The 13,985-nt window shown below is 27.3% G+C and overlaps 1 protein-coding gene across 2 annotated transcripts in view; it reads left to right on the top strand.

The window, feature by feature from the left end:
• The window catches only part of PICK1 (protein interacting with PRKCA 1), a 23,021-nt gene extending 9,036 nt beyond the window's left edge, over nt 1-13,985 (top strand). For both annotated transcript variants that reach the window (XM_016065204.4, XM_016065207.4), the window contains 8 exons: nt 2,214-2,280; nt 2,360-2,449; nt 3,956-4,072; nt 7,956-8,089; nt 9,456-9,548; nt 10,477-10,577; nt 13,235-13,329; nt 13,568-13,985. In XM_016065204.4, the coding sequence (XP_015920690.1) occupies nt 2,214-2,280; nt 2,360-2,449; nt 3,956-4,072; nt 7,956-8,089; nt 9,456-9,548; nt 10,477-10,577; nt 13,235-13,329; nt 13,568-13,881 (1,011 nt within the window). In that variant the 3' untranslated portion in view covers nt 13,882-13,985. The remainder of the gene's footprint in view (nt 1-2,213; nt 2,281-2,359; nt 2,450-3,955; nt 4,073-7,955; nt 8,090-9,455; nt 9,549-10,476; nt 10,578-13,234; nt 13,330-13,567) is intronic.

The raw sequence follows: 13,985 nt of genomic DNA, 5'->3' as shown, positions 1-13,985 counted from the left end.
AGAAATATTGATTTGAACATAAAAAAAATTCAAAATAAGCTTGATAACTACAAGGTAAACAAACAGACAGCTTATGGAACGTCAAAAGTGCCACGCCCACTTTTCAGAAAAATAGCTATAAAATCATAAAAAATCATCGTATCGAAAAAATTTGAACAACACGTGATTCAGGCTGACTATCTTTATATTTTTAACAAAAAAAATTTTTTTTGAAAATTTTATGATTTCAAGGTCCCATGTCCCCTTAAAAGCAAAATAAATATGAGTGGGAGGGGGGGATCTGACATTGCTGTTGACAGGTTCTTCGTCTAGTGTTATGTGGAGATGGAAAAATTACCGCAAAAGGGTAAACAAAAAAAGCATGATTTGGTAAGTAACCGAATGTGGATCAGTGCAGTAAGATGGGTACAATCTGATGATTGATTCCTACTTATTTCATAAATGATACATTCTTTTAAATTTTTATGAAATGCAAAAATTTATAATTTAAAAAAAAATAAATTGAAATCCAAATTTGATTTTCCTTTTGATGTTAACGTAATATTGTTATTATTGAAACACAACACAAATGAATTTTATATTAAAGATACTATAAAGTGTAAATTAATTTTTATAAATAAATTATGAATTATTATTAAAAAGATTTTTTTTTAAACCGAAAAATTTATTAGACCCCATTTTTTTCTTTCTTTTCCTTGCTTTAAACCTAATACCTAGTTAGGTTAAACTATTCTTTGGATTCACTGTTTCTTTTAAGGTGAAATTTTTCAAAATATCAATAAACAAATTGTAAATGTTTGATCAAAACCTTTCTCTGTTTTTAAATATGCTTTTTAATTACTGTAGCTGTAAAAGTTGTCCCTTTGCCGTACAAGTTTCATTAAATCAGTCCTTTGGTAGGTGCTTCCCCAATTTTTTCCACATATGGTTATGATCCCTTTGTAAGCTTACTTTGACTTTCCACCTTGCAAATTTTAAATGTATGCAGTGTCTCTGGATAAAGCTCTTTGATTCTGCTGGTACTTAATCATCACAGTTATCCGAATCAATTATGGATTTTTTTTCTAAATAGATACTTTAAATCCTTGTGTAATAAAATTTATGAAAAATGTGTTTATTATTATAAAAAGTTTAATTACCCAATTTATTCACAAGCAGTTCAATTGTTTCTTTAAAATGAAACTAAAAGTAAGTTAACTTGCAAATTTTTCGTCATTCGTACAAATCATACATTTCGTTATTTCGTCAAATCATACATCAGAATTTTTCAAGCTATTGCAATTTTTTTATACTCTCTGTGTGATTATTTCAAATAGTTTACTTTCTTTTTTTTTTAAAGAATAATTGAAAAATAGCTTTTTAAAAATATATTTATTGTTTGTTATAAAATCAGTCTATTGAGCTTTTTTCTTCTGTGCTAAAGCAGAATAATCTTCAACTACTTCTATACATTTTTATTTCAGAAAATTATTCCTATCTTCTAAAAAATAAACAATTAAAGAAAGTGATTGATTAAATTTAGTTATATGTACCTAATATACTGCCTAAGGTAGGTACTGTGATAATAGGTTTCTTATGGCTTCCAGAAACAGAATCATATTTACGGCTGTTATTGTTAAGCAAAAAAAAAATATGTAGGTTTTACCGATTTCCTGCCTTAGAATGACAATTACTTTTCTTTCTATTGCTTGGAAATTCTATTTTTTTCACTTTCTTTATAAGTTTATTTTAAAAATTGAAAATGTGGTATTTTTATGTCTATCCTGATTTAGAATTAGCTTAGACATTGAAGTTTATTTAATAATTAAGAGACGATATGCATGCATTTTACTTACTACGTAATAATTTTACGTTGCAATATTGTCTGTTCTTTGGAGTTTTTTCTACCAAAAATAAGTCCATCATATTTAATTGAAATTAAAACAATTTACTTTTTTTTATTAATTAATCAGTTGAAATATTTTCAAAATTTATTTTATTACTTTTTGTCAAAATGTAGTGCGTGCACTCATTTTGTTGGATAATATCAGTCTTCATTGGAATGACAGTAGTTGTTATGTCGATTATTTGTTAATAATATTTATTTAATAAAGCATATAATGTTGTATATTTGTGTAATAAAGCCTAATTTTCAATTTTGATTCCATTGATTGTGAAATATTGGATGAACAATGAAATATTGAATGAACATGTTTTTATCTTATCTTTGGCAGGAGGAAGTTTCAATAGCCTATAATAAACTTCATGCTGATCCTAAACAAGGGAAGACATTAGATATCAGTAAGTTAAATTCAATAATCTTAGTGTAAATAAAGAAAAATTGCTATTTTGTTTATTTATATTTTCACATTCCTTTCAGTTCTGAAAAAAGTAAAGCACAGAATTGTTGAGAATATGAGCTCTGCCACAGCAGATGCACTGGGTTTAAGTCGAGCAATACTTTGTAATGGTATGATATGCACTTTGAGATGAATTCAAAACCAAATTCTTAAAATTTTTTAAATTCCCATTGTATGTTTTTCCCCCTTCATTCTATGTAGATTTTTGGATGTGATTTATCTTTATCCTTTCTTGCATAATATTCCTTTTATCTTGATGTAGTGTTTGTAAACAATATGATTCCCCAGCTTTAAATTTCTGTCTATTGCAACACATTCATTTTAGTTCAAATTATAACAAAAGCTAATAAATTTAATGGCAACTGCTCATGATTATAAGACAAGTTGAGGAGGAACATCGTTAAATAAATGTCAATATTATTTTTTATTTTAATTGTTAAAAAAGGCAATTAAGGTTTGATTCCATTAACTAAATTCTTTCCAAAACAGTGTAAATCCCCCTCTGACTTTTTAGATCTGAAATTATCTGATAATTTGTCTGATGTTAGGTCACCCATTAAAGTATTTAAAAAAAAAGTTGAGCTGGCTCTTAAATTCACTTTCAGCTGACTAAATTGTGTGTGACATGTCATGTCTTATATTCTGTTGACCTGCAAGTATTGCCAAACATATCATTGATAATAACAAAGCAGAACAAAAAGCAAGCAAACTATCCCAGATACCGTTGGCAAGGTTGCTCTAGCCATTTCACCATGTCCATTATCATATCTATTGCATTGTCATCATATCTTCAAAATCAATTCGATCCAACTTCATTGATTCATTCGTCATCTTAAATTTTTTCTATGCATTTAATTATGCACATTAACTCATTTGTTCGATGAGCAACAAATCTAACAGGCCAGAATCATTTGTATTTGAAAGAGCTTAAAAAACTAATGTTGGACTGAAAAAATAAATATCAACTTTTAAGATTTTTTTATTAAGTTTCTCCTTCAAATATAATGTTTTCTTATGAATTTTAGTATTCGTTTTTTGAATGAATTATTTTTCAAATTTATAAGAGATTTTTGACAATAAAGGAACTTTAGTTTCTCATGTAAGCATTGCTCAGACCCTCTTTTATCAGCAAAAATAAACAAATTAGAAAAAAACCTTACATAATAGGTTATGCCTAGGTTAACTTTACTATGAGTTTACTCTAATTATGTCCAGATAAGAAAGTGCCCTGAACATTGACAACCATTTTATCTAAGGTTAATAATAAATTTCACAATTTCAAAAGAACTATATATAATTTTTACATTCTTTGAATAAAAAAACCATTTACTCAACATTTTCAGCGATTTTAATTATTTATTTTAATTGATAAAAAAATTTAAAAAGAATAACTATGATGAAAATCCTTGGTTTTTGAAATGATTATATCTCTAAAATTTCAGCTATCCAAAGGTATCGTGTTTCGAATATGGATGAATAAAGTTTTACTCTATTTTAATTATTTTAAGTTTTAAATGTCTATTTTAAAAGTAAGTTCATTTCTTTATTGTGCTGTGTTTATCTTTTTTTATGTATGTAGATAATTAATTTTCTTTTCAATACTTATCTGTTGTTAGATTCTCTAGTCAAGAAGTTGGAAGAGTTAGAAAGAAATGAATATGTTTACAAAGGCTTGTCAGAGCATGCAAAACTAGTCCTTAGAGCTTATTTTGAATTGTGTCATGTTTATAGAGGTAAAAACATATATCTTTATCCTATGTGTTTAACAAATAATGATCTCTATTTGGTTAATAGCTTCATCAATGTAATGCTTTATTTTACATCTATCACTGCTATAGATTCCTCTCTTCAAGAACTGACAATTTTGGTTTCTCTTGCCAACCATTTTTTGTTATTTAATTTAATCTTGCATAGTAAAGACTTTCAAGTGTTTGTCTTGAAAGTTTGAATTTTATTAATCTGTATGACCACTTTCTATTTTTAAATGAATTTAAGTGTTCTTTTTGTCTACTGTGTCTTCTCTAAAACAATGCAACAGTGACACACCCAAGGATAATTTTATTTACCCACCAGAATGACAATGTCTATATGTGTAAAATATATTTATATTTAACTTTATGTTTTGATTTTCAATGTTAGCTGAATACTCATTCTCCGTAAGGGGTTAAAAATTTAAATTGTCAATGAATCAGTACTGAACAACAATACAAAATCTTGCACAAAACTTAGACACATACTAACTCAATTAACAGGGTGCGTAGCGTTTGTAAAAAGTACTTAAAGGTGCTTTTTTGGAGATTTCGTTTTTAAAAGCTTTTAAAGGTGCTTTTTTCAGCTGGTGTTTTTAAAAAGTGCTTTTTTTCCGAAATTTTTTTTCTTCTCCCTTCAGTGATATCTGGTGGATCCCATGCATTTCACGAAAAATGGGGAGTTTGCTACGTAATCATTCATGCGGACTTCATGTCGTACCCACGTTATGACTTGCGCATGCGCGCACACTTTAAACCGAAACCCGAGTGCTCCAATTCGGATAAAGAATATCAGATCCTTATGAAATGTTTTTCTTTTTAATTTATTTTAATTTTGTTCTTGTTTATTTTATTTTACTTCTAACACTTTTTTTTGACATAGGGGGTAAGGGTACTTTTGTTCTGAGTTCAGGGTCAAGTTGAATTCACTCGGTGATGTGGGAAAGTACTGATTGTTTCGATTTACGCCCGTTTTTCTATTTTGTTTTTTTTTAACGCTAAAACTGTTTATAAAAAGTTTTTGTTTTTCAATAATATCATTGATTGAATATGAATTTTTTGAGTGCTTAAAAATTTTTGTTAAGTGCTTGAAAAGTTTTTAAAAAGTGCTTATTTCTGATTCAAAGATTTGGCTACGCACCCTGATTAATTAAGGTAAAATATATCCAATTTTATAAATTTAATATTATTTTCTGTCTTCACTGATGGTCTAACATTATTAAGCAAAACATGTTTTTAGTCATCATCCCATCAAAATAGCAATTAACTGTATCTAGTATCTTTTGAAATGATGTTATTGCACAAGGCCAAATCATGATGGTTAAAGCGAAGCAATTTTTTTTCTCTGGTACTTGTCTGTTTCAGAAAACACCTCTTTCCATTATACCGGTATTTAAACTGCACAGTATTAATGCAATTTTAATTGGTGCTAAATATACTAATTTTACAGTTTTATTTATATCAATAGCGCTAGCTCTAAGCCAATGAAAAAACACTATTTTAAATTGTCTCTCTTAAGCAATCTAATTGAAATATTTGTACAATTTTTAGCATCGGGGGCTAAAATTGACCTTTTTTTCTTACCACTATCAAAATTTCAGGATGATGGAACAGGCTGTTCTGAAGTTATAAACGACACACGTGCACATTCATATTATTATTACAAATGCTATTATAAATGTATAAATTTATTATAAATTTGCAACGAAATAAATGAATAACTTATTTTACCTTTTTTGAATTATAATATGATTTTTACAGTTTAAATTATCTTTCTTTTTCTTTCTTTATGTTTTTAAAGCAATCTTTAGCTTTTAAGATTAAAATTAGATTTACAAAAAAATTAAAATGCATTTGCAATTGTATATTTAATCTGTGTTTTTCAGTTAACAGTCAACCAAAAGTGTTAATTTTACCGCTTTTTATTGAGTTGAGTATAAAAGTTAATTTATTATTAAAGGAATTAAATTTGGAAGAATTCTTGTGTGCTGTTTAAATTAATTTGTATTCATTTTTCTAATTTGGTTAAAAAAATCTAATTACTATTAGAAAATTTTGGTTTCTAATTATATATAGAAATTCTTACTGAAAAATTTGAGTTTTATATGATTTTAAGTTTTGAGTTTTATTTGAAGTTTTGAATATTTTAAGTTTAAGTTTTTTTTTTAGTTTTATATGATTTTATTTCTGTTTTAATAGTTTATCTTTTTTTAGAAAAGGTTTGTAATTAAGGATTTTATTATTTATAAAATTATTCTAAGTTTCTAAATCGTTCCCCTTGGGATCCGAAAAATTGTTTGCTCGGGAGAAAGACATGATTATTCAGAAATTAAGTGCTGTAAATTGTTTTCACTAATAAAATGAAATAATTAGATATGCATAACGTATTAAAAACAACATTAAGGCTTTTTTTAATGTTAAAAGTCTTTCAAGCTATATTTGAAAGGCAGATTGTTAAAAGAAAAAAAAACGTACCTGTAATATTAAAAGTTTATTGGCTGATAATTTTGATTAAAAAAAAGTAAAACTTTTTCTGAACTATTTCCTAACTAGAGCTCAGTTATAGCAGCAGCAAATTTGGAAAATTTTTTCCATTTAATTTAAAGACTATGTTAGAAACATGATATAGCCCCCATTTTCAGTTAAATAGTCTTATTTAAACTGTATATATATATATATTTGTTATTATATATGTATATATTTGTTATTAAACTGTATAAATAGCCATATTGTTAGAAATTCAATGAATAATTTCCTATTGGCTAGCTCCAAATTCAATTCATAATCTGAAATATTATGAATTGTTGTATTAACTTAGTGTTACAAAAATTATGGTAATGTATGTAACAAAATTTATAAGAAAGCATCTGGTACCATTTAGCTATTGAAAAAGTGAGTTGTTGCAGTTAACAATACAGTAGGGAACCGATTATCCGGAACGATCGGGACCATCACTACTCCGGATAACTGATTTTTCCGGTTTTCTGAATCTGTACAAAAAGCCGTTTTTTTTATTGTTAAACCGAACTAAAAAAAAAATATAGGAAATAAAATAATCTTAAAAAGAAGAAAAAAAGATGAAGTAATACAGTAATGATTATTTCTAAAATGATGGTATGGTAAACATCTTTCAAAAAAGAAAGAAAAATCCTAAAATCTTATGAAAAAAAAATGTTTTTTTAATGGCGGGAAAATTTATCGAATTTCGTTCCGGTTTTCTGATTTCCGAATAACGGGTTCTGTACTGTATTACCATATTGTGAACGACTCATAATAATACAATCAGTTATTAGTCAAAAGCATTAAAAAAATCGTTTAGAAAATTTCTTCTTTCCATCTGCCTCTCGAAAATATGTTCCTCTCCTTATTCTATTATTTAGCACTCTTTTTTTAAGTAGAGTTTTTGGAATTTAAGAGCATTTTTAGATGCAAATAACTGGCTGTGTGTGGCAAAATGGGTGTTCATTTTAGGAGGAGGTTTATTCTTAAAAGACTGCCAGAGAGTTTGCAAGTTTCAGTAATGGGAAATGTCAGTCATGAGATGAGATTTCACTTTATTCTCATTTTTTTAATCAACCTTTGGGCCTTTTTTAAATATGAGTCTTTCATGTGGGCATTTTGCTAATTTTTCTAATGTTGGAAAACTGTACAAAGTTAATTAATGAAGTGGAGTTATGTTGTACGCACAACTGCCATTATTATTGGAATATAGATTAAGTAAATAAAAGCGGCTTAGTAATTTCTTTATTCTTTTTTTTTTTTTGCCAAGCAAATAACTTGCTTCATTGATTGGTTATGTTTTTGTAAAAAAAAAATCAATGGGAGAAAAACTTATCTATCATTAAATCTCTTGTGTATTGTTTTGCAGCATTTGGTGATGTATTTGCTTCGATTGGTGTACGAGAGCCTCAACCTCGAGCGAGTGAAGCATTCACAAAGTTTGGTGAAGCGCACAGAAATATGGAAAAATTGGGTATTAGATTCTTAAAAACTGTCAAGCCTGTAAGTGTTTTTCTTATTCATTTGCTTTTTATTTTAGGATGTTATTGCTGAATTATAGTATTTTTAAGGGTACCTTGTAAATGTTTTTGTTTAAAAGTAACTTTTCAAGAGAGTAATTGTACACTTTTTAGTTTTTTTGCATTTGTTATTTTTGGAGGAATTTCCAGGTGGACAGGACCTGTTTTTCCTTTGCTTGACCCATATTCACTGTGTCATTACTCCCAGGGAGAATCTGTTTTCTTCATTATTGACTTGCCAAAACTTAATAATCGTAACAGATAGCAATCCAATCGTCATTTTTGTGAAAAGGGACACAAACCATTCTTTTACTTGAATTTAAATAGCTTTCATACCCAATCTGCTTATAAACAATTGTTTTATTTCTAGATATTTTAAATTATAATTTATTCATGGTATCCACGCTCCTGGAAAGTCATGAATTTCAGTATTGAACAAGATTTGTAATGAAATGTCATGATTTTTATTATAAAAAAAAACATGGTATGTCATGGATTTAGGTCGCCGAAAAATCTAATTTTTAAAGTGGAATCCCCCCCCCCTCAATTTCACTGTGTTCCAAATATCTGAATTCCTAACAAAATCACTACTCACAGTCATATTTTATTAGAATATAAAGTGTCTTTATCATGTTCTTTAAAAATTATGGTGTTCTTTCAAAAAATGAAAGAAAAAATATCATTTCTAGAGCGAATTATCTTTTGTACTTCTGTGATTTAAGAATTTTTATTATTTATTTTTTGATCAATTTAAATTTCAAGCCGAAGCAAGCCAATCATTGGCGTTTTTTTTTTTAAATTTCAAAATGAGAACAGACAAATAAGGAGTATTTCTTTCCTTTCTGATGAACAAGAAAAATATCTTTAGAATATAATTCTGCAGAAAAGAAAAATTTGCTTGTGTATTTTTTTTCAGCTATTTTATTGCTTCAAATCTTTCTTTACTTTGTTTTTTAAATTTAAAATCTATAAATATGAAGATGCATAGTATAACAGTTTTGGTTATAATTATCATTTCAATGAATGTTATTATAATGCTTTTTTAAATTTACTGTTACGTTTTTGTCGGAGAAAATAGTAACTTCTTTAAGTCATGAAAAATTATTGGAATTAGTCATGGAAAATCATGAAAAGTCATGAATTTAAAAATCTAAAATGTAGCAGATACCCAGTATATTATATATGATTTAATAGATATTATAATCAATTCTAATAGATTATCTATACATTATTTTTTATTCATAATTTTTTTTGTCTAAAATATGTCATTTAAATGGAATAAAGTATAAAAACGTTTTTTATCCAACAATTGTTAGTTTAGTTTAATTTTTTATTTTCTTCAATTTTAGATGTTGAGTGATTTGGGTACTTATTTAAATAAAGCTGTGCCTGATACAAAGTTGACCATAAAGAAGTATGCGGATGTTAAGTTTGAATACCTGGTGAGTACCTTACTTCCTCATAGGATGTTTTTTTTTTTTAAGAATTTTTGACTGAGAGAAAAATTGTTTTATGTCTGTTTATAGCAATCATTGTTCATCTAAAATTATATTAAATTCATAATTATCTTGGTTAGAAACTCTCCTGTTGTCAATTGATTACACTACTTTTCTCAATTTTCTGTCCAATACGGTAGCTAAAATTATATATATTTATATATATAAAGTAAAAACTAGCTGTAAAAAAGTATGGCTAGTAGGAAGCTATAAAAAAAAGTAAAAATATCAACATTTTTAGAGAAAAAATGTCCTAGTGCCGTGTTGAAATATTAAATTAGATAATTTAAAATTATCTATTTTTCATTCTCTTCTTTTTTTATTATGAAATAACTAAGCTTTATGCTTATGATGTTTCTGTTATTACATTGTTTATTATATTTAATGTTCCATCACTGGTAAGCTGTAGAGGGTTTTTTTCCTTTAAAGTTTAATAATATTTTTATTGACTGCTCTAATATTTTAAATATGATTCAGTTTTTTTAATAAGAGCTAACCACTTATGAAATGAAAAATTATTTGTAAACTCATCTTGTAAACATAACTACGTAAATAAATCTTTCTTATATATACAGATTTTACATTTTGAATAGACTTGCTGTAGATGATGTTATGAACATGTTTTTGAAAATTTATCTCTTAATGTTTTATTATTACAATGACCTTTCAATTGTTTTTTCGTACGTCAGTGAAATTGGTGTTTTCTGTGGTATTGTGCATTTCCTTGATAAAATAATATTATATAATGCTATTATTTTATAGAGTTGTACATAGTGATTGCAATTAAAAAGTTATTTGATAATTATCTCTTTTTTCATTTTATTGTATATTTGTGTGAACTGATTAAAGTGTAATGTCTTGAATTTTTTTCCAGTCTTATTGTTTGAAGGTGAAAGAAATGGATGAAGAGGAATACACTTATCAGGCTCTACAAGAACCACTATATCGTGTAGAAACTGGAAATTATGAATACAGGTACGAAAATTAAATAATTTCTCTTATTTTGTTCTAATGATTTAAATTTTCAATTTCTTTGTTTTTAAGATAAGTGTACAATACATATGTTTTACATTAGATCAACAATGAGGTCCATTTAAAATATAAAATGTAAAGTTGCCTTCAGAAATGGAAAATGATGGTGAGAAACAAAACTTGAAAAGTGATGTAATTAAAATATAGAGGCAAAAATGGCACAAGAAAAACTACTGTGACTGAGAGGGCCGAATCAATGTAAAATGGATTTCCATGTGCTATGGAGAGGTGGTAAGAAACTAATGTGGTTAACAAGGAAATCAGCATTTATATGAATGAAGCAAGATTCCAGGGTATCAAGATGAGTTAAATTGACTAGTGGAAAAAATAGTTTTGGCATTGTTGAAATTGAATTTATAACTAACATTCCAATAATGTGCAGCAATTGTTGATTTATCGTATTCTTGATAATAGACATCACTCACCTTAACCTATTAGGCACAAAAGTTATCTCTTTAGAAACCAACTACTTATTTTTCCAGCTATCTCTTCATTGATTAATTTAATTTTAATTAATGTGGCACTAAATAAGAACTATAATTATCTTTTATTAATTTTAATGAGAATGGAAAATATTTATTAAGTACTCAAATTTTATTATGAAACTAGACATAATAAGAAAAAATGCACTTTTTTTCTATTCTTTTTACTGAAAACAATAAATTCACTGTAATTGTCTGAAATCTTTATAAGTAATCGTCAATATCTGGCAAAAGCTGATTCTAAAATTTTTTTTGTCAAGTTGTTGATAACGACTTTCCTATTCATTATTCCCAATCTGGGAATTTTGGAGTGAAGTATAATCGAATTCTCTTATTACTTACTCTCTCTTTCAACAACTTATTATTAAACTTTATTATCTACACCTTATTACCTCTCTCTTTCAACACCTTCACATTAAATATGAATGCAATGGAATTACTACTTAGATTTGTTTGATAGTCCTGTGTGATAGAAGTTGGTGGTCTTCTGAGAAATCTAACTATTGACAATTGTTAGATAATCGAGAGCAGTAATCTTTAGGAATACTTGTTGTATTTGATGTAATCACGTGTGTAATAAACTCGAGTATAATACTATTTTTTTGACTTTTTTTTTCAACACTTTAACTTTGTTGAAAATTACGTGAGGTAAAGAATTTAGAATGATAGGAACAATTAGAAATAATTGATTGCGAAAATAAGTTCTAAAATAATTTAAAGAAGTAAATAAAGAAAACTGTTAAATATTTGACAAATTGACAAAAATATCTGTTTAAATTAATCGTAGACGCTCTTAGAGAATCGAAAATCAACCCAATATGGGTGCCAATTATAATGCAAAGATGTGCACTTGATTCTTTTGATCGCTATTCCAGTTAATATTGGCCAAAATTATAGAAAAAAAGAGGTAGTGACTTTTTTAAATTTTTTTTTTTTTTTTTTTTTTTACAAACTCTATGACTATGCCAATAGGAGCAGAAAAAATGTCTCACTTTGATTTTTTTAAGATGTGTTACTTTTGCTAACATCAAAACCAAATAATGATGCGAGATTCGATGGAATAAACCATTTTGTTTAAAGGGGATATAAGCCATCTGGATGCAATGTTAAAGAAAAGTACTCTGTTATGGTGTATGAAATATTTTAAGTATTAAATTATGTATTAAATGTTAAAAGTTTTTATAGAGTCCTCACATACAAAATACTGGGCAAAATAAAATTTGGAAAAAAATAAATAAACAAGTTAAAGAAAACAAATATATAATATTTTTAAAATTTTTAATCAAAGATGTTGAAAGAAAATGTGACTTTAAGTTTACCTATCCTTCAGCTCGAATCATGTTTCGGAATAGACTATGAGAATGAAACTGAATTATATTTTGTCACAAAATCTTTTATTCTTCTTCACATGAAAATTATTAAATGCAATAGTTCTAAAAATAAAAAGATATTGTCATTTGATGCAACGTTGCTTTATGGATTAAAAAGTCAAAGGTTCATTTTAACACTGGATTGTCTTTCTAAAAATTTGTAATTTGTACAGAGCTTTTCTTCACCTACCATAAACTTCCTTAATCATATTTTTATATGACCCCTATATTAAGTAAATAAACTGGTTCCATGATCTAGCATCTTCTTACAGTCGATGAATTATTTGCAATTCCCGGTTCATAAATATTTTTAAAGATTCACGCTTATAATCGTACAGTCAAACATTTCTTTGAAGATAAATAAATTAATAAAAGAAGAGATAAATATTTCAATGTTATAAGAATTGGAGCATATGTTTGATTGAATTAAAGGAAAGACAGTTTGTGATTTCTTTTTCAACACTTTCTATTCTCTTTTTAATTATGGAGTCTTTGCATGGTTTCTGTACATTTTACTCTAATAGTTTTGTTTTTTAAATATATTCAAAACATTTTATTTTTTGTTAAAACTTAAATACTTACATTGAAGTAATTTTTAATAATAGTTAATAGAATATTAACTATCATTAATTATTTAACTACTCACTAAACTGCTCAAGAATTCAGAAAGGAAAATTTTCTATTAATGGAAACATATATCCATATGAATTGTAATTTAATTCTAATGAGCAAATTGAATTCTTTTTAGATTAATCCTCAGGTGCAGACAAGATGCAAGGTTGAGATTTTCGAAACTCCGATCTGATGTCCAAGTTAAATTAGAGCTCCTTGATCAGAAACATGGTATATATTTATTGATCTGTTGTTTTAAAAATTAAATCAGTTATGTGGTATGGCCTGTAGTTATGTGCTACAGATTAATATGACTATATTTTCTATTGTTATTAAAATTAGAATCTTATACGGTATCCATAGTCAGAAAATTTCTTGTTCTGGTATATGCTTGTAATTGATAAGCAAAGCTGTCAATAATGTCTTAGCAAGTGAAAGGAGGATATTTATGGGTTTTGTTTCTTTTCAGTGCAAGATATTGTATTCCAAATGAACCGCTTACTCTCTGCACTATCCCAATATAATGAGAACTGCTATCAGCTGATGCAGGAGACAAACGTTTTCCCCATCGAATTAGATCTTCCACAAACCACATTCCAGTATCCAGACGCCGTTCTACCACCTGCCTATCACGACGAGGAGGAGGAGGACGATGATGATGAACCCCTAGTCATGGCAGAGGAGGCACTTCCTCAAAGCAACGATGAGTTGCTCCTGGAAGGACTGCTGGGTGCCGAAAAAATCACAAAGGATCTTGCCTCAGTGAACCTACTTGGAGATTGATTTTGCATCAATCAGACAAAAAATTGTTTTGATGAAATATATTTTATTTATTATATTATATTGTTTTGGCATTTAAGAAAACCATTAAATTGGAAATATATTTA

Source organism: Parasteatoda tepidariorum, chromosome 2 (genome assembly GCF_982258835.1).
Source record: "Parasteatoda tepidariorum strain Cologne lab strain chromosome 2, Ptep-v5.0, whole genome shotgun sequence".
In the NCBI taxonomy this organism is placed as follows: domain Eukaryota; kingdom Metazoa; phylum Arthropoda; class Arachnida; order Araneae; family Theridiidae; genus Parasteatoda; species Parasteatoda tepidariorum.
Note: the sequence above shows the minus strand (reverse complement) of the source record. Positions and strands in the feature narration are given on the sequence as shown.